Source organism: Dendrobates tinctorius, unplaced genomic scaffold (assembly GCF_039654945.1).
Source record: "Dendrobates tinctorius isolate UK_male_01 unplaced genomic scaffold, ASM3965494v1 ptg000157l, whole genome shotgun sequence".
In the NCBI taxonomy this organism is placed as follows: Eukaryota; Metazoa; Chordata; class Amphibia; order Anura; family Dendrobatidae; genus Dendrobates; species Dendrobates tinctorius.
In genome coordinates this window covers 10,480,558-10,502,190 of record NW_027361824.1, presented here as the reverse complement: position 1 = coordinate 10,502,190, position 21,633 = coordinate 10,480,558, and the positions used below count along the sequence as shown (strand labels likewise).

Genomic DNA, 21,633 nt, shown 5'->3' with positions numbered 1-21,633 from the left:
TCCTCCATGTATAGTGCAGGATCTGTCACTCTCTACCTGTCCTCCATGTATAGTGCAGGGTCTGTCACTCTCTACCTGTCCTCCATGTGTAGTGCGGGGTCTGTCCTCTCTACCTGTCCTCCATGTATAGTGCAGGGTCTGTTACTCTCTACCTGTCCTCCATGTATAGTGTGGGGTCTGTCTACTCTCTTTACCTGTCCTCCATGTGTAGTGCGGTGTCTGTCCTCTCTACCTGTCCTCCATGTATAGTGCAGGGTCTGTTACTCTCTACCTGTCCTCCATGTGTAGTGCGGGGTCTGTCCTCTCTACCTGTCCTCCATGTATAGTGCAGGGTCTGTCCTCTCTACCTGTCCTCCATGTATAGTGCAGGGTCTGTTACTCTCTACCTGTCCTCCATGTGTAGTGCGGGGTCTGTCCTCTCTACCTGTCCTCCATGTATAGTGCGGGGTCTGTTACTCTCTACCTGTCCTCCATGTGTAGTGCAGGGTCTGTCACTCTCTACCTGTCCTCCATGTGTAGTGCGGGGTCTGTCACTCTCTACCTGTCCTCCATGTATAGTGCGGGGGTCTGTCACTCTCTGCCTGTCCTCCATATATAGTGCAGGATCTGTCACTCTCTACCTGTCCTCCATGTATAGTGCAGGATCTGTCACTCTCTGCCTGTCCTCCATGTGTAGTGCAGGATCTGTCACTCTCTACCTGTCCTCCATATATAGTGCAGGATCTGTCACTCTCTACCTGTCCTCCATGTATAGTGCAGGATCTGTCACTCTCTGCCTGTCCTCCATGTGTAGTGCAGGATCTGTCACTCTCTACCTGTCCTCCATATATAGTGCAGGATCTGTCACTCTCTACCTGTCCTCCATGTGTAGTGCAGGGTCTGTCCTCTCTACCTGTCCTCCATGTATAGTGCAGGGTCTGTCCTCTCTACCTGTCCTCCATGTATAGTGCAGGGTCTGTTACTCTCTACCTGTCCTCCATGTGTAGTGCGGGGTCTGTCCTCTCTACCTGTCCTCCATGTATAGTGCGGGGTCTGTTACTCTCTACCTGTCCTCCATGTGTAGTGCAGGGTCTGTCACTCTCTACCTGTCCTCCATGTGTAGTGCGGGGTCTGTCACTCTCTACCTGTCCTCCATGTATAGTGCGGGGGTCTGTCACTCTCTGCCTGTCCTCCATATATAGTGCAGGATCTGTCACTCTCTACCTGTCCTCCATGTATAGTGCAGGATCTGTCACTCTCTGCCTGTCCTCCATGTGTAGTGCAGGATCTGTCACTCTCTACCTGTCCTCCATATATAGTGCAGGATCTGTCACTCTCTACCTGTCCTCCATGTATAGTGCAGGATCTGTCACTCTCTACCTGTCCTCCATGTATAGTGCAGGGTCTGTCACTCTCTACCTGTCCTCCATGTGTAGTGCGGGGTCTGTCACTCTCTACCTGTCCTCCATGTATAGTGCAGGATCTGTCACTCTCTACCTGTCCTCCATGTATAGTGCAGGATCTGTCACTCTCTACCTGTCCTCCATGTATAGTGCGGGGTCTGTCACTCTCTACCTGTCCTCCATGTATAGTGCAGGATCTGTCACTCTCTACCTGTCCTCCATATATAGTGCAGGATCTGTCACTCTCTACCTGTCCTCCATGTATAGTGCAGGATCTGTCACTCTCTACCTGTCCTCCATGTATAGTGCAGGGTCTGTCACTCTCTACCTGTCCTCCATGTGTAGTGCGGGGTCTGTCACTCTCTACCTGTCCTCCATGTATAGTGCAGGATCTGTCACTCTCTACCTGTCCTCCATGTATAGTGCAGGATCTGTCACTCTCTACCTGTCCTCCATGTATAGTGCAGGATCTGTCACTCTCTACCTGTCCTCCATGTGTAGTGCAGGGTCTGTCACTCTCTACCTGTCCTCCATGTATAGTGCAGGGTCTGTCACTCTCTACCTGTCCTCCATGTGTAGTGCGGGGTCTGTCACTCTCTACCTGTCCTCCATGTATAGTGCAGGATCTGTCACTCTCTACCTGTCCTCCACGTATAGTGCAGGATCTGTCACTCTCTACCTGTCCTCCATGTGTAGTGCAGGGTCTGTCGCTCTCTACCTGTCCGCCATGTATAGTGTGGGGTCTGACACTCTCTACCTGTCCTCCATGTATAGTGTGGGGTCTGACACTCTCTACCTGTCCTCCATGTATAGTGCGGGGTCTGTCACTCTCTACCTGTCCTCCATGTATAGTGCGGGGTCTGTCACTCTCTACCTGTCCTCCATGTATAGTGCAGGGTCTGTCACTCTCTACCTGTCCTCCATGTATAGTGCAGGGTCTGTCACTCTCTCCCTGTCCTCCATGTATAGTGCAGGGTCTGTCACTCTCTACCTGTCCTCCATGTATAGTACAGGGTCTGTCACTCTCTACCTGTCCTCCATGTATAGTGCAGGGTCTGTCACTCTCTACCTGTCCTCCATGTGTAGTGTGGGGTCTGTCATAGTGCAGGGTCTGTCACTCTCTACCTGTCCTCCATGTATAGTGCAGGGTCTGTCACTCTCTGCCTGTCCTCCATGTATAGTGCAGGGTCTGTCACTCTCTACCTGTCCTCCATGTATAGTGCAGGGTCTGTCACTCTCTCCCTGTCCTCCATGTATAGTGCGGGGTCTGTCACTCTCTACCTGTCCTCCATGTATAGTGCAGGGTCTGTCACGGTCTACCTGTCCTCCATGTATAGTGCGGTGTCTGTCACTCTCTACCTATCCTCCATGTATAGTGCGGGGTCTGTCACTCTCTACCTGTCCTCCATGTGTAGTGCAGGGTCAGTCACTCTCTACCTGTCCTCCATGTATAGTGCAGGGTCTGTCACTCTCTACCTGTCCTCCATGTGTAGTGCAGGGTCTGTCACTCTCTACCTGTCCTCCATGTGTAGTGCGGGGTCTGTCACTCTCTACCTGTGCTCCATGTGTAGTGCAGGGTCTGTCACTGTCTACCTGTCCTCCATGTATAGTGCGGTGTCTGTCACTCTCTACCTGTCCTCCATGTATAGTGCAGGGTCTGTCACTCTCTACCTGTCCTCCATGTGTAGTGCGGGGTCTGTCACTCTCTACCTGTCCTCCATGTATAGTGCAGGATCTGTCACTCTCTACCTGTCCTCCATGTATAGTGCAGGGTCTGTCACTCTCTACCTGTCCTCCATGTATAGTGCGGGGTCTGTCACTCTCTACCTGTCCTCCAGGGCCGGACTGGGACTAAAATTCAGCCCTGGCATTTGAAGTTACACAGGCCCACTAGTCACATGGTGACTATATAATATCTTTGTACACTTGTAGTTTACAAGAAGTGAAAGGAGATTAACACGACTATATAACATGTAGTCACAGCTGTGCCCAACATCTCAGCTCAGTCCTATTTAGTGCTTTTAGGTACAGTACTCCTCCCAAATCTCTGTCCCCTTTTGTATGCATGATTACAGAATTCCTGGCAGAACTGCTCTCTATTGGGCAACCAGACCCCCTGGTCATAGCCGCCCCTATCATACCTCCCATCTTTTGAAGAAGGGAAAGATGGACAAAGACTGCGGCGCGCGCAGCTGCAAATTTTGGCCACGCCCAGTCACGCCCATTTCACAACTAGTCACACCCATGTCCACACCTAATCGCACCCATTCAGCACTGCTGATCACACTGACTGGTACTGAGGGCACAGTGGCTGGCATTATGGGCACACTGACTGGCACTAAGGAAGAGAGAAAACAGAGAGAGAGAGAAAGAAAGAACACGGAGAGAAAGAAGAAAGAACAGAGAGAAAGAAAGGGGAAAGAAAGAAAGAACAGTGAGAGACAAAGAAAGAACAGTGAGAGACAGAGAAAGAACAGAGAGAGAAAGAAAGAGGGGAAAGAAAGAAAGAACAGAGAGAGACAGAGAAAGAACAGAGAGAGAAAGAAAGAAGTAAAGAAAAGAAAGAAAGAACAGAGAGAAGGAGAGGAAAGAAAAAGAAAGAAAGAACAGAGAGAGAAAAAAGAAAGATTAGAGAGAGAAAGAAAGAACAGAAAGAGAAAGAAAATGAGGGAAAGACAGAACAGAGAATGAAAGAACAGAGAAAGAAAGAAAAAGAGAGAAAGAAATAAAGAAAGATTCTACAAAGATACTATAGCAGCCTGGCTCCCATTGTAGTGCCCACCTGAGCCTCCCGGTGCAGGACCTATCATGATCCGCTCACATGGCCTGCATCCCCGATTCCAAGGCGATCCTGCTGTCTGCGCTGTCGGAGGAGGACACGGTGATGGATCTGAAGCATTGCTGGTTCCGTCACAATCTCCTCAAGAAATTATCTCATTTCCGGCCAGCTTCCAGCACATCACTTCAGGTGGAACATCATGTGTGTGTTTTAAAATGCTCCTCGGGGCTCCGCCGTGTACTCCTGTGTCCGTGGGAAAAGCCCGCTTTGTATGCTTTGTACACACTTGGCTCCGTTCCGTACATCCCGTACACATATGGCTCCACTCCGTACACCTCGTACACACGCGGCTCCTCTCCGTACACCTCGTACACACGCGGCTCCACTCTGTACACCTCGTACACGCGGCTCCACTCTGTACACCTCGTACACGCGGCTCCACTCCGTACACCTCGTACACACGCGGCTCCTCTCCGTACACCTCGTACACACGCGGCTCCTCTCCGTACACCTCGTACACACGCGGCTCCACTCCGTACACCTCGTACACACGCGGCTCCTCTCCGTACACCTCGTACACGTGGCTCCTCTCCGTACACCTCGTACACACGCGGCTCCTCTCCGTACACCTCGTACACACGCGGCTCCGCTCTGTACACCTCGTACACACGGCTCCTCTCCGTACACCTCGTACACACAGGGCTCCGCTCCGTCCACCTCGTACACACACGGCTCCGCTCCGTACACCTCGTACACACGTGGCTCCTCTCCGTACACCTCGTACACACAGGGCTCCGCTCTGTACACCTCGTACACACACGGCTCCGCTCCGTACACCTCGTACACACGCGGCTCCTCTCCGTACACCTCGTACACACACAGCTCTGCTACATCTACACTGTAAATCCTGACCCCACACATACTTACCTCAACCAGCACCATGACAACAGCAAAGCAGAGTCTTGCAGACGGTAGAGGCAAGGCTGAGAGCACAGGACCTGTGATGAGGTCACAGGAGGGGCGGAGTCAGGGGTGACATGATCGGGGGCGGGTCTGAACAAAGGCTCCTGCTGATCATGTGACCCCCTGACTCCTCCCCTCCTGTGACCTCATCACAGGTCCTGCGAACCGAGCCAGCAGGCAAGCGAGTGCGACGCTGTGAGTGGCTGCGGGGGGAGGGGGTCTTATGCTAAGGCGAGGATGGGGTGCGTGGGGGGGCGTGGCGGCTTATCTCCCTGCAGTGTGGGAGGAACTTGAATCTATCACCGCCATGCTCACAGAGGGTCGGCGGCAGGAGCAACAGTGGCCGCAGCAGCTGGCAAGCGGACAGATGATCGGTCGCTGCCGCCCGCGGCCCACGTGACAGCGGCCCAGCGGGAAAATGCCCGGTTGGTTATATTGCCAATCCGGGCCTGCTATCCTCCATGTATAGTGCAGGATCTGTCACTCTCTACCTGTCCTCCATGTATAGTGCAGGGTCTGTCACTCTCTACCTGTGCTCCATGTATAGTGCGGGGTCTGTCACTCTCTACCTGTCCTCCATGTATAGTGCAGGGTCTGTCACTCTCTACCTGTCCTCCATGTATAGTGCAGGGTCTGTCACTCTCTACCTGTCCTCCATGTGTAGTATGGGGTCTGTCACTCTCTACCTGTCCTCCATGTGTAGTGCGGGGTCTGTCACTCTCTACCTGTCCTCCATGTGTAGTGCGGGGTCTGTCACTCTCTACCTGTCCTCCATGTATAGTGCAGGGTCTGTCACTCTCTACCTGTCCTCCATGTATAGTGCAGGGTCTGTTACTCTCTACCTGTGCTCCATGTATAGTGCAGGGTCTGTCACTCTCTCCCTGTCCTCCATGTATAGTGCGGGGTCTGTCGCTCTCTCCCTGTCCTCCATGTGTAGTGTGGGGTCTGTCGCTCTCTACCTGTCCTCCATGTATAGTGCGGGGTCTGTCGCTCTCTACCTGTCCTCCATGTATAGTGCGGGGTCTGTCACTCTCTACCTGTCCTCCATGTGTAGTGCGGGGTCTGTCACTCTCTACCTGTCCTCCATATATAGTGCGGGATCTGTCACTCTCTACCTGTCCTCCATGTATAGTGCGGGGTCTGTCCTCTCTACCTGTCCTCCATGTGTAGTGTGGGGTCTGTCACTCTCTACCTGTGCTCCATGTATAGTGCGGGGTCTGTCACTCTCTCCCTGTCCTCCATGTGTAGTGCGGGGTCTGTCGCTCTCTACCTGTCCTCCATGTGTAGTGCGGGGTCTGTCGCTCTCTACCTGTCCTCCATGTGTAGTGCAGGGTCTGTCGCTCTCTACCTGTCCTCCATGTGTAGTGTGGGGTCTGTCACTCTCTACCTGTCCTCCATATATAGTGCGGGGTCTGTCACTCTCTACCTGTCCTCCATGTATAGTGCGGGGTCTGTCACTCTCTACCTGTCCTCCATGTATAGTGCGGGGTCTGTCACTCTCTACCTGTCCTCCATGTATAGTGCGGGGTCTGTCACTCTCTACCTGTCCTCCATGTATAGTGCGGGGTCTGTCACTCTCTCCCTGTCCTCCATGTATAGTGCGGGGTCTGTCACTCTCTACCTGTCCTCCATGTGTAGTGTGGGGTCTGTCACTCTCTCCCTGTCCTCCATGTATAGTGCGGGGTCTGTCACTCTCTACCTGTCCTCCATGTATAGTGCGGGGTCTGTCACTCTCTACCTGTCCTCCATGTATAGTGCAGGGTCTGTCACTCTCTACCTGTCCTCCATGTATAGTGCAGGGTCTGTCACTCTCTACCTGTCCTCCATGTATAGTGCAGGGTCTGTCACTCTCTACCTGTCCTCCATGTATAGTGCAGGGTCTGTCACTCTCTACCTGTCCTCCATGTATAGTGCAGGGTCTGTCACTCTCTACCTGTCCTCCATGTGTAGTGTGGGGTCTGACACTCTCTACCTGTCCTCCATATGTAGTGCGGGGTCTGTCGCTCTCTACCTGTCCTCCATGTGTAGTGCAGGATCTGTCACTCTCTACCTGTCCTCCATGTATAGTGCGGGGTCTGTCACTCTCTACCTGTCCTCCATGTATAGTGCAGGGTCTGTCACTCTCTACCTGTCCTCCATGTATAGTGCAGGATCTGTCACTCTCTACCTGTCCTCCATGTATAGTGCAGGGTCTGTCACTCTCTACCTGTCCTCCATGTGTAGTGCGGGGTCTGTCACTCTCTACCTGTCCTCCATGTATAGTGCAGGATCTGTCACTCTCTACCTGTCCTCCATGTGTAGTGCGGGGTCTGTCACTCTCTACCTGTCCTCCATGTATAGTGCAGGATCTGTCACTCTCTACCTGTCCTCCATATATAGTGCAGGATCTGTCACTCTCTACCTGTCCTCCATGTATAGTGCAGGATCTGTCACTCTCTACCTGTCCTCCATGTATAGTGCAGGGTCTGTCACTCTCTACCTGTCCTCCATGTGTAGTGCGGGGTCTGTCACTCTCTACCTGTCCTCCATGTATAGTGCAGGATCTGTCACTCTCTACCTGTCCTCCATGTATAGTGCAGGATCTGTCACTCTCTACCTGTCCTCCATGTATAGTGCAGGATCTGTCACTCTCTACCTGTCCTCCATGTGTAGTGCAGGGTCTGTCACTCTCTACCTGTCCTCCATGTATAGTGCAGGGTCTGTCACTCTCTACCTGTCCTCCATGTGTAGTGCGGGGTCTGTCACTCTCTACCTGTCCTCCATGTATAGTGCAGGATCTGTCACTCTCTACCTGTCCTCCACGTATAGTGCAGGATCTGTCACTCTCTACCTGTCCTCCATGTGTAGTGCAGGGTCTGTCGCTCTCTACCTGTCCGCCATGTATAGTGTGGGGTCTGACACTCTCTACCTGTCCTCCATGTATAGTGTGGGGTCTGACACTCTCTACCTGTCCTCCATGTATAGTGCGGGGTCTGTCACTCTCTACCTGTCCTCCATGTATAGTGCGGGGTCTGTCACTCTCTACCTGTCCTCCATGTATAGTGCAGGGTCTGTCACTCTCTACCTGTCCTCCATGTATAGTGCAGGGTCTGTCACTCTCTCCCTGTCCTCCATGTATAGTGCAGGGTCTGTCACTCTCTACCTGTCCTCCATGTATAGTACAGGGTCTGTCACTCTCTACCTGTCCTCCATGTATAGTGCAGGGTCTGTCACTCTCTACCTGTCCTCCATGTGTAGTGTGGGGTCTGTCATAGTGCAGGGTCTGTCACTCTCTACCTGTCCTCCATGTATAGTGCAGGGTCTGTCACTCTCTGCCTGTCCTCCATGTATAGTGCAGGGTCTGTCACTCTCTACCTGTCCTCCATGTATAGTGCAGGGTCTGTCACTCTCTCCCTGTCCTCCATGTATAGTGCGGGGTCTGTCACTCTCTACCTGTCCTCCATGTATAGTGCAGGGTCTGTCACGGTCTACCTGTCCTCCATGTATAGTGCGGTGTCTGTCACTCTCTACCTATCCTCCATGTATAGTGCGGGGTCTGTCACTCTCTACCTGTCCTCCATGTGTAGTGCAGGGTCAGTCACTCTCTACCTGTCCTCCATGTATAGTGCAGGGTCTGTCACTCTCTACCTGTCCTCCATGTGTAGTGCAGGGTCTGTCACTCTCTACCTGTCCTCCATGTGTAGTGCGGGGTCTGTCACTCTCTACCTGTGCTCCATGTGTAGTGCAGGGTCTGTCACTGTCTACCTGTCCTCCATGTATAGTGCGGTGTCTGTCACTCTCTACCTGTCCTCCATGTATAGTGCAGGGTCTGTCACTCTCTACCTGTCCTCCATGTGTAGTGCGGGGTCTGTCACTCTCTACCTGTCCTCCATGTATAGTGCAGGATCTGTCACTCTCTACCTGTCCTCCATGTATAGTGCAGGGTCTGTCACTCTCTACCTGTCCTCCATGTATAGTGCGGGGTCTGTCACTCTCTACCTGTCCTCCAGGGCCGGACTGGGACTAAAATTCAGCCCTGGCATTTGAAGTTACACAGGCCCACTAGTCACATGGTGACTATATAATATCTTTGTACACTTGTAGTTTACAAGAAGTGAAAGGAGATTAACACGACTATATAACATGTAGTCACAGCTGTGCCCAACATCTCAGCTCAGTCCTATTTAGTGCTTTTAGGTACAGTACTCCTCCCAAATCTCTGTCCCCTTTTGTATGCATGATTACAGAATTCCTGGCAGAACTGCTCTCTATTGGGCAACCAGACCCCCTGGTCATAGCCGCCCCTATCATACCTCCCATCTTTTGAAGAAGGGAAAGATGGACAAAGACTGCGGCGCGCGCAGCTGCAAATTTTGGCCACGCCCAGTCACGCCCATTTCACAACTAGTCACACCCATGTCCACACCTAATCGCACCCATCCATGTATAGTGTGGGGTCTGTCACTCTCTACCTGTCCTCCATGTATAGTGCAGGGTCTGTCACTCTCTCCCTGTCCTCCATGTATAGTGCAGGGTCTGTCACTCTCTACCTGTCCTCCATGTATAGTACAGGGTCTGTCACTCTCTACCTGTCCTCCATGTATAGTGCAGGGTCTGTCACTCTCTACCTGTCCTCCATGTGTAGTGTGGGGTCTGTCATAGTGCAGGGTCTGTCACTCTCTACCTGTCCTCCATGTATAGTGCAGGGTCTGTCACTCTCTGCCTGTCCTCCATGTATAGTGCAGGGTCTGTCACTCTCTACCTGTCCTCCATGTATAGTGCAGGGTCTGTCACTCTCTCCCTGTCCTCCATGTATAGTGCGGGGTCTGTCACTCTCTACCTGTCCTCCATGTATAGTGCAGGGTCTGTCACGGTCTACCTGTCCTCCATGTATAGTGCGGTGTCTGTCACTCTCTACCTATCCTCCATGTATAGTGCGGGGTCTGTCACTCTCTACCTGTCCTCCATGTGTAGTGCAGGGTCAGTCACTCTCTACCTGTCCTCCATGTATAGTGCAGGGTCTGTCACTCTCTACCTGTCCTCCATGTGTAGTGCAGGGTCTGTCACTCTCTACCTGTCCTCCATGTGTAGTGCGGGGTCTGTCACTCTCTACCTGTGCTCCATGTGTAGTGCAGGGTCTGTCACTGTCTACCTGTCCTCCATGTATAGTGCGGTGTCTGTCACTCTCTACCTGTCCTCCATGTATAGTGCAGGGTCTGTCACTCTCTACCTGTCCTCCATGTGTAGTGCGGGGTCTGTCACTCTCTACCTGTCCTCCATGTATAGTGCAGGATCTGTCACTCTCTACCTGTCCTCCATGTATAGTGCAGGGTCTGTCACTCTCTACCTGTCCTCCATGTATAGTGCCGGGTCTGTCACTCTCTACCTGTCCTCCAGGGCCGGACTGGGACTAAAATTCAGCCCTGGCATTTGAAGTTACACAGGCCCACTAGTCACATGGTGACTATATAATATCTTTGTACACTTGTAGTTTACAAGAAGTGAAAGGAGATTAACACGACTATATAACATGTAGTCACAGCTGTGCCCAACATCTCAGCTCAGTCCTATTTAGTGCTTTTAGGTACAGTACTCCTCCCAAATCTCTGTCCCCTTTTGTATGCATGATTACAGAATTCCTGGCAGAACTGCTCTCTATTGGGCAACCAGACCCCCTGGTCATAGCCGCCCCTATCATACCTCCCATCTTTTGAAGAAGGGAAAGATGGACAAAGACTGCGGCGCGCGCAGCTGCAAATTTTGGCCACGCCCAGTCACGCCCATTTCACAACTAGTCACACCCATGTCCACACCTAATCGCACCCATTCAGCACTGCTGATCACACTGACTGGTACTGAGGGCACAGTGGCTGGCATTATGGGCACACTGACTGGCACTAAGGAAGAGAGAAAACAGAGAGAGAGAGAAAGAAAGAACACGGAGAGAAAGAAGAAAGAACAGAGAGAAAGAAAGGGGAAAGAAAGAAAGAACAGTGAGAGACAAAGAAAGAACAGTGAGAGACAGAGAAAGAACAGAGAGAGAAAGAAAGAGGGGAAAGAAAGAAAGAACAGAGAGAGACAGAGAAAGAACAGAGAGAGAAAGAAAGAAGTAAAGAAAAGAAAGAAAGAACAGAGAGAAAGAAAGAAATATTAGAGAGAGAAAGAAAATGAGGGAAAGACAGAACAGAGAATGAAAGAACAGAGAAAGAAAGAAAAAGAGAGAAAGAAATAAAGAAAGATTCTACAAAGATACTATAGCAGCCTGGCTCCCATTGTAGTGCCCACCTGAGCCTCCCGGTGCAGGACCTATCATGATCCGCTCACATGGCCTGCATCCCCGATTCCAAGGCGATCCTGCTGTCTGCGCTGTCGGAGGAGGACACGGTGATGGATCTGAAGCATTGCTGGTTCCGTCACAATCTCCTCAAGAAATTATCTCATTTCCGGCCAGCTTCCAGCACATCACTTCAGGTGGAACATCATGTGTGTGTTTTAAAATGCTCCTCGGGGCTCCGCCGTGTACTCCTGTGTCCGTGGGAAAAGCCCGCTTTGTATGCTTTGTACACATTTGGCTCCGTTCCGTACATCCCGTACACATATGGCTCCACTCCGTACACCTCGTACACACGCGGCTCCTCTCCGTACACCTCGTACACACGCGGCTCCACTCTGTACACCTCGTACACGCGGCTCCACTCTGTACACCTCGTACACGCGGCTCCACTCTGTACACCTCGTACACGCGGCTCCACTCTGTACACCTCGTACACGCGGCTCCACTCTGTACACCTCGTACACGCGGCTCCACTCTGTACACCTCGTACACGCGGCTCCACTCCGTACACCTCGTACACACGCGGCTCCTCTCCGTACACCTCGTACACACGCGGCTCCTCTCCGTACACCTCGTACACGCGGCTCCACTCCGTACACCTCGTACACACGCGGCTCCTCTCCGTACACCTCGTACACGTGGCTCCTCTCCGTACACCTCGTACACGCGCGGCTCCTCTCCGTACACCTCGTACACACGCGGCTCCGCTCCGTACACCTCGTACACACGGCTCCTCTCCGTACACCTCGTACACACAGGGCTCCGCTCCGTCCACCTCGTACACACACGGCTCCGCTCCGTACACCTCGTACACACGTGGCTCCTCTCCGTACACCTCGTACACACAGGGCTCCGCTCTGTACACCTCGTACACACACGGCTCCGCTCCGTACACCTCGTACACACGCGGCTCCTCTCCGTACACCTCGTACACACACAGCTCTGCTACATCTACACTGTAAATCCTGACCCCACACATACTTACCTCAACCAGCACCATGACAACAGCAAAGCAGAGTCTTGCAGACGGTAGAGGCAAGGCTGAGAGCACAGGACCTGTGATGAGGTCACAGGAGGGGCGGAGTCAGGGGTGACATGATCGGGGGCGGGTCTGAACAAAGGCTCCTGCTGATCATGTGACCCCCTGACTCCTCCCCTCCTGTGACCTCATCACAGGTCCTGCGAACCGAGCCAGCAGGCAAGCGAGTGCGACGCTGTGAGTGGCTGCGGGGGGAGGGGGTCTTATGCTAAGGCGAGGATGGGGTGCGTGGGGGGGCGTGGCGGCTTATCTCCCTGCAGTGTGGGAGGAACTTGAATCTATCACCGCCATGCTCACAGAGGGCCGGCGGCAGGAGCAACAGTGGCCGCAGCAGCTGGCAAGCGGACAGATGATCGGTCGCTGCCGCCCGCGGCCCACGTGACAGCGGCCCAGCGGGAAAATGCCCGGTTGGTTATATTGCCAATCCGGGCCTGCTATCCTCCATGTATAGTGCAGGATCTGTCACTCTCTACCTGTCCTCCATGTATAGTGCAGGGTCTGTCACTCTCTACCTGTGCTCCATGTATAGTGCGGGGTCTGTCACTCTCTACCTGTCCTCCATGTATAGTGCAGGGTCTGTCACTCTCTACCTGTCCTCCATGTATAGTGCAGGGTCTGTCACTCTCTACCTGTCCTCCATGTGTAGTATGGGGTCTGTCACTCTCTACCTGTCCTCCATGTGTAGTGCGGGGTCTGTCACTCTCTACCTGTCCTCCATGTGTAGTGCGGGGTCTGTCACTCTCTACCTGTCCTCCATGTATAGTGCAGGGTCTGTCACTCTCTACCTGTCCTCCATGTATAGTGCAGGGTCTGTTACTCTCTACCTGTGCTCCATGTATAGTGCAGGGTCTGTCACTCTCTCCCTGTCCTCCATGTATAGTGCGGGGTCTGTCGCTCTCTCCCTGTCCTCCATGTGTAGTGTGGGGTCTGTCGCTCTCTACCTGTCCTCCATGTATAGTGCGGGGTCTGTCGCTCTCTACCTGTCCTCCATGTATAGTGCGGGGTCTGTCACTCTCTACCTGTCCTCCATGTGTAGTGCGGGGTCTGTCACTCTCTACCTGTCCTCCATATATAGTGCGGGGTCTGTCACTCTCTACCTGTCCTCCATGTATAGTGCGGGGTCTGTCCTCTCTACCTGTCCTCCATGTGTAGTGTGGGGTCTGTCACTCTCTACCTGTGCTCCATGTATAGTGCGGGGTCTGTCACTCTCTCCCTGTCCTCCATGTGTAGTGCGGGGTCTGTCGCTCTCTACCTGTCCTCCATGTGTAGTGCGGGGTCTGTCGCTCTCTACCTGTCCTCCATGTGTAGTGCAGGGTCTGTCGCTCTCTACCTGTCCTCCATGTGTAGTGTGGGGTCTGTCACTCTCTACCTGTCCTCCATATATAGTGCGGGGTCTGTCACTCTCTACCTGTCCTCCATGTATAGTGCGGGGTCTGTCACTCTCTACCTGTCCTCCATGTATAGTGCGGGGTCTGTCACTCTCTACCTGTCCTCCATGTATAGTGCGGGGTCTGTCACTCTCTACCTGTCCTCCATGTATAGTGCAGGGTCTGTCACTCTCTCCCTGTCCTCCATGTATAGTGCGGGGTCTGTCACTCTCTACCTGTCCTCCATGTGTAGTGTGGGGTCTGTCACTCTCTCCCTGTCCTCCATGTATAGTGCGGGGTCTGTCACTCTCTACCTGTCCTCCATGTATAGTGCGGGGTCTGTCACTCTCTACCTGTCCTCCATGTATAGTGCAGGGTCTGTCACTCTCTACCTGTCCTCCATGTATAGTGCAGGGTCTGTCACTCTCTACCTGTCCTCCATGTATAGTGCAGGGTCTGTCACTCTCTACCTGTCCTCCATGTATAGTGCAGGGTCTGTCACTCTCTACCTGTCCTCCATGTATAGTGCAGGGTCTGTCACTCTCTACCTGTCCTCCATGTGTAGTGTGGGGTCTGACACTCTCTACCTGTCCTCCATATGTAGTGCGGGGTCTGTCGCTCTCTACCTGTCCTCCATGTGTAGTGCAGGATCTGTCACTCTCTACCTGTCCTCCATGTATAGTGCGGGGTCTGTCACTCTCTACCTGTCCTCCATGTATAGTGCAGGGTCTGTCACTCTCTACCTGTCCTCCATGTATAGTGTAGGATCTGTCACTCTCTACCTGTCCTCCATGTATAGTGCAGGGTCTGTCACTCTCTACCTGTCCTCCATGTGTAGTGCGGGGTCTGTCACTCTCTACCTGTCCTCCATGTATAGTGCAGGATCTGTCACTCTCTACCTGTCCTCCATGTGTAGTGCGGGGTCTGTCACTCTCTACCTGTCCTCCATGTATAGTGCAGGGTCTGTCACTCTCTACCTGTCCTCCATGTGTAGTGTGGGGTCTGTCATAGTGCAGGGTCTGTCACTCTCTACCTGTCCTCCATGTATAGTGCAGGGTCTGTCACTCTCTGCCTGTCCTCCATGTATAGTGCAGGGTCTGTCACTCTCTACCTGTCCTCCATGTATAGTGCAGGGTCTGTCACTCTCTCCCTGTCCTCCATGTATAGTGCGGGGTCTGTCACTCTCTACCTGTCCTCCATGTATAGTGCAGGGTCTGTCACTCTCTACCTGTCCTCCATGTATAGTGCAGGGTCTGTCACTCTCTACCTGTCCTCCATGTATAGTGCAGGGTCTGTCACGGTCTACCTGTCCTCCATGTATAGTGCGGGGTCTGTCACTCTCTACCTGTCCTCCATGTGTAGTGCAGGGTCAGTCACTCTCTGCCTGTCCTCCATGTGTAGTGCAGGGTCAGTCACTCTCTACCTGTCCTCCATGTATAGTGCAGGGTCTGTCACTCTCTACCTGTCCTCCATGTGTAGTGCAGGGTCTGTCACTGTCTACCTGTCCTCCATGTGTAGTGCGGGGTCTGTCACTCTCTACCTGTCCTCCATGTGTAGTGCAGGGTCTGTCACTGTCTACCTGTCTTCCATGTATAGTGCAGGGTCTGTCACTGTCTACCTGTCCTCCATGTATAGTGCGGTGTCTGTCACTCTCTACCTGTCCTCCATGTATAGTGCGGGGTCTGTCACTCTCTACCTGTCCTCCATGTATAGTGCAGGGTCTGTCACTCTCTACCTGTCCTCCATGTGTAGTGCAGGGTCTGTCACTGTCTACCTGTCCTCCATGTATAGTGCGGGGTCTGTCACTCTCTACCTGTCCTCCATGTATAGTGCGGGGTCTGTCACTCTCTACCTGTCCTCCATGTATAGTGCGGGGTCTGTCACTCTCTACCTGTCCTCCATGTATAGTGCGGGGTCTGTCACTCTCTACCTGTCCTCCATGTATAGTGCGGGGTCTGTCACTCTCTACCTGTCCTCCATGTATAGTGCAGGATCTGTCACTCTCTACCTGTCCTCCATGTATAGTGCAGGGTCTGTCACTCTCTACCTGTCCTCCATGTATAGTGCGGGGTCTGTCACTCTCTACCTGTCCTCCATGTATAGTGCGGGGTCTGTCACTCTCTACCTGTCCTCCATGTATAGTGCGGGGTCTGTCACTCTCTACCTGTCCTCCATGTATAGTGCAGGGTCTGTCACTCTCTACCTGTCCTCCATGTATAATGCAGGGTCTGTCACTCTCTACCTGTCCTCCATGTATTGTGCGGGGTCTGTCACTCTCTACCTGTCCTCCATGTATAGTGCGGGGTCTGTCACTCTCTACCTGTCCTCCATGTATAGTGCGGGGTCTGTCACTCTCTACCTGTCCTCCATATATAGTGCAGGGTCTGTCACTCTCTACCTGTCCTCCATGTATAGTGCAGGGTCTGTCACTCTCTACCTGTCCTCCATGTATAGTGCGGGGTCTGTCACTCTCTACCTGTCCTCCATGTATAGTGCGGGGTCTGTCACTCTCTACCTGTCCTCCATGTGTAGTGCTGGGTCTGTCACTGTCTACCTGTCCTCCATGTATAGTGCGGGGTCTGTCACTCTCTACCTGTCCTCCATGTATAGTGCAGGGTCTGTCACTCTCTACCTGTCCTCCATGTATAGTGCAGGGTCTGTCACTCTCTACCTGTCCTCCATGTATAGTGCGGGGTCTGTCACTCTCTACCTGTCCTCCATGTATAGTGCAGGGTCTGTCACTCTCTACCTGTCCTCCATGTATAGAGCAGGGTCTGTCACTCTCTACCTGTCCTCCATGTATAGTGCAGGGTCTGTCACTCTCTACCTGTCCTCCATGTATTGTGCGGGGTCTGTCACTCTCTACCTGTCCTCCATGTATTGTGCGGGGTCTGTCACTTTCTACCTGTCCTCCATGTATTGTGCGGGGTCTGTCACTCTCTACCTGTCCTCCATGTATTGTGCGGGGTCTGTCACTTTCTACCTGTCTTCCATGTATTGTGCGGGGTCTGTCACTTTCTACCTGTCCTCCATGTATATTGCGGGGTCTGTCAGTATTTTCTGTGCCGTTATTGAGTATTACAGTTTTTCAGCCTCCATCATCATATATATCATATATGTGATATCCTAACTAAACATTTACATCTTATAAAATCACCAGTAAAACAAAAAGCAAAGTTTTGCTCATCTTTACACAGAGGACTAGGGAATCATTTTCTTGGTCAAGCGTAAAATGGGCAAAACAAGTGAGAAGCCTCCTGGCATTGAGCTCTCCGCGAGGATACACATGTTGGCGCCGGTGCTCACCATGTGGGAGATGTTTCTCACCTGAAGAAACATTTCCAAGAAAACACTATTAGTTTCTATTTCTTAAGGGAGAAGATGTCAGATGTATAAATCTCAGAATCTTCCTGCATGGAATCATTTATGAGGATGGGACAAAACCCGAACCGGGTGGAGATCTTACAATGGGGAATGGTTTCTTCTGGATACTTTCTTACTTTATAAAGAAAATCTAAAAGTACTGAAGACATCTCAAAATTAGCGACTCGTGAATTATACATTTTTGCCATTGGTTTCAAGATCCAAATTTTTTTCTGTATTTTTTTATTACTTGCTGATCTATGAGCAACACTAGTTCTTCTATGGTAAGTCAGTGATTGCTACACCTCATCTATTGTGGGAGTTGTTTGCTCTCGTTTATAGCTCTAACCACCATTTACCTTGGTGAACCTCGGTCTTGGACACAGTTAGCTTGAGGTCGGTCTCTGGGTGGCCGGTCATCTTCTTCCATCAGACCCTCCCAACCATGTTTATCTGGTGCCTGTGCACTGGGAACAGTCATGGGGAACACAAAAGGGCCTTCTCCAAACTGTTTCCACAAAGCTGAAATTACGATTGTCCTCAATGTCTTGTGCTGAAGATTAAGATTTCCCTTTACTAAAATTAAGGGGCTGAGGCCGCCACCTGATAACAGCCCATAGTGTTTTCCTTCTCCACCATCTGTACAGCGGTCACAAACAGTCAGGGGGTAATGTCCTCCTGGAGTCACCAAACCCAGACTCCTCCATCAGATGCAAATAGAAAAGTGTGATCGGTCTCTAAACAGAACACGTCTCCTCCAGAGTCCAGTGGAGGCGGCTTTACACCACTCCATCCGACGCTCGGCATTGTGCTTGGTGAAGTACGGCTGCATGCAGCCACTTCACAAAAGCTGTACGGGAAAAAATTTGGCAAAAAAAGCAGGAACTTCACTTATAAAACAATATTCTTTCTTTCAAATTAGTTAAAACCCAATCTGCCGGCTCATGAAGACGTCTCTGATGCGTTTCCGGCATATTAGACCGGCCTTAGTCATAGAGATATTGTCTGTGCTATGTCAGAAGCTATTCAAAATAATGATCCACCAATCAGAAAACAGTGGTGTATAAAATATATCAAATCATTATCATATACATATATACCATTAACACAAGAGCATCGTAGCATTTAGAAATTCATTCCGTTCGGTTGTTTTCTATTCTTTCTAATGTTCCAGTCCATTTCCTTATAAACTCCTGCCGATCTCCGCTGTCTCCGGACAGGTCGCCTTCTCACTCCCATAACATGTTAGACTCTGGACATTCGCTCTCTGTACATTTGTGACATGCTCTGTCACCCCTGAGTATGTACTATTATATCTAGTAATATTATATGTAGGTTCCGATATTCTCTGCTGTAATTTCCTAGTTGTGCATCTGATGTAGAATAAATGACGCCTCGTACATTCCAGGCAATGAATGATACGGTCAGAATCACAAGTGATGATTGTCCTTATCTCATATTCCGTACCATCCGGCAAGGCGATAGATTTCATTTTTTTAATGAAAGGACAAATTCTGCATTTTTTGTCTCAAGTGCAAAAACCTTTTTTGCGATATCCAGGTGCGTTTCTCCCATTTGGAGAACAAATTAGGAGATAATATATCTCCCTAAGAATTACCCTTGGAAGAGAACATGCCGGAAACGCATCAGATTCAGAGGCGACTTCATGAGCCGGCAGAATGGTTTAACTAATTTGAAATAAATGATATTGTTTTATAAGTGGAAGTTCCTGCTTTTTAGGCAAAATTTCTCCTATATTACTGCTGGGCAGGAGTTCCATTGGACCCCACATGGGACGTGAAACTAAGAATGGTGAGTTCAGCATTTCTTCCTTTTTATAACTTGTATTTATCATTGACTCCATTTTGGGCATGCATTGTTTATTCACCAACTTGCTTTCTATTTTTAGGAGAGGGTAACCCACCCCCTCTGAAATTTTACAATTTAATTTTTTTTTTCATTTGTTTTTAAAACTTTTAGCCTCACAAAAATCTGTTTTATGATAAAAGTTTTTTTTCTATTAATGAGACCTGTTTGTTGAGAATATACCCTATAATATGTCATGTAGGTATGAAAAATTAATTAAAGATTGCCTCTACAGGCATCAATGGTTTTGGTGGGGTAGACAATAACCTATGGCGCCACCTCCCCCTCAGCTGATATTATTAAAAAAATTGCAAATTATTTATTTTAAATTCAAGGCTGGAGCTTTTACATTTTTGGGGCTTGATGATGGAGTCATTTGTGAAAAATTTGATATAAATCCAGTAGGTTAGGTGTGATTAGGGGCATAATTTAAGAAAAAGTGCAGATATAAGGTAATAATTCTGGTAACTAGGAGTCGGACACCATAATTCTTTGCCCCAACCTATCTTCTGACAATATGACAAATGTTTGATTGACCAACTAATAACCTATTAAACCAAACTGCCCAAATGACTCTATTCCAGGAGGACTTCTTCAAGGAACATGTTTGGTCGGGAAACTCTACGTATTCCGTTAGTAGTTGGACCTTTGTGAATATGTCCGTGATACCACCAGCTGTGTTTTGCTTTGGTGTCTTCGTCTACCTCGTGGTCATCATGTTGAAGATCTATGTTACCACACCCAATATTCGGGACAGCGCTCGTTACACCCTGTTTGCCCACATGCTTATCAATGACACTTTGTATCTTCTGGTGGGTTTCCTCTTACTTTTGGCCACCGTGTTTGCTATAACTTTTCTAGTTCCCGTCTGCTACATCTTGATCACACTCGGAGCGTCTACATTTAGAGCGACCCTGTACATCTTGATGGCCATGGCCCTGGAACGTTACATATCTGTTTGCTTCCCATTGCGACATGTTGAACTGTGTACGGGGCCACGTTGCAAAGCCACCGCCATTGTGATCTGGGTGGTCGGACTGGTCCCCAGTGCTGCGGATTTCATTTCACTCATGACATCAGTACGCATGGATTTTTTTGCCTCTTATATCAAATGTAACGTGGATTTATTTGAAATTACTGAAATGCAAAAGTCTCTTCAGTCCATCACGCTCATCCTTAGCCTAGCTTTGGGAGTGTTGATAATACTATATACTTATGTCAACATCATGGCGGTGGCCTTAAAGATCAGCTCAGGGAAGTCTTCTGCCTTCAAGGCAGCTCGAACTGTCCTCCTCCACGCGTTTCAGCTCCTTCTATGCTTTGCTTCTTTGTCTCTACCTGTCGCAGAGATGAAACACGATGCGCATTTAGTGCGGTTTATGCATTTCTTTGCTCTTACCTGCCTTCCCAGATTTATCAGTCCGGTAATTTATGGCCTTAGAGATGAAATTCTCCGTAAATGTATCTGCAAAGCTTTAGGCTACGGACGTCATAAGAGTGCGTGTCAAATGTCTGTAAAAATGTGAGGCCATCCATGAATTTGAGTCTAGTTGTCCCAAATATTTTTTAGGAGGATCACAACCCTGATGTGTATCCTTGCCAACTCGGTTTTGTGGGGGAAATTGTAGTTTTGTAGCAAACCCTCATTATACAGACCTTGCCCCTTTCTCTTAACCTGAAGGTCAAGCTGTTGATGGAAGTCAGTCTGACCCCTACACCATGTCAGGAAGCATCCTCACTTTCCAGGACGTTCTAGGAGGTTTCTGAGGCACCTGAGACTATTGCCTCCCGTTTTAGAAATCAAGGAGTACTCACCTTTTTCTTGAATCCTCCCAAACTTAACTGGAATTTTGGCAAGTATGTGCAAGAGGGTTCCTGCGGGAAAAGGATGCTATCAATTAAGGACTAGTGATATTGTATAGTTTGACTCTGTACCTGTATCAAAATATACATTGTCTCTAAAACACCACGCAATTTACATTGTTTAAATGGAAGCACTCTCCATTTTAAGGCAGATCCCCCTTAGTAACCATCGGAACCCCGCAATGAGAATCGAGGGTCCTGATGGTTACCATGGTACCCTGAGGTCATGTGATGTCCCCAGGGTAAGGTGGCCTCTGAGATCCAGCAATAAGCTAGATCTCACAGGCTGAGTCAGTGAGATACTGACAATCTCATACACTGCTGTACCTGAGACAAGTGAACAGTGTAAATATTATACATGTTCCACAGTGAAAAAGTGTAAAAAAAAAAAGTAAATTAAAATATGTAAAAAAGTAAAAAAACACACAAAAAAGCACACACAAATACTGTCTCGCAAAAAAACAAGCCTTAACATGAATCATTCAGCAAACAAACAAAAAAGTTACAACTCTCAGAATAGGATGATGTAAAATCAAATTCATTTTTGTAAAATATTGTTTTCGTGTGTAAAAAGAGCATAAAAAAGCATAAAAAAATGTAAATCTGGTGTCGAGCTGATGAACAAATCGGTTTTATTATTATTATTATTATTATTATTATTAATTTATATAGCACCATTGGTTCCATGGTGCTGTACA

The 21,633-nt window shown here is 50.0% G+C and overlaps 1 protein-coding gene across 1 annotated transcript; it reads left to right on the top strand.

Annotated features, from left to right (window-relative positions):
• Positions 1 to 19,698: 19,698 nt before the first annotated feature.
• LOC141051417 (odorant receptor 131-2-like) lies at positions 19,699 to 20,667 on the top strand. Its single transcript, XM_073548355.1, has one exon. It carries the CDS (start codon positions 19,729 to 19,731, stop codon positions 20,596 to 20,598), a length of 870 nt encoding a protein of 289 aa, XP_073404456.1. The 5' UTR covers positions 19,699 to 19,728; the 3' UTR covers positions 20,599 to 20,667.
• Positions 20,668 to 21,633: the final 966 nt, after the last annotated feature.

Coding starts and splice junctions, on each gene's coding strand:
- LOC141051417 (XM_073548355.1), top strand. CDS start 19,729: ATGTCCGTGATACCACCAGCTGTGTTTTGCTTTGGTGTCTTCGTCTAC.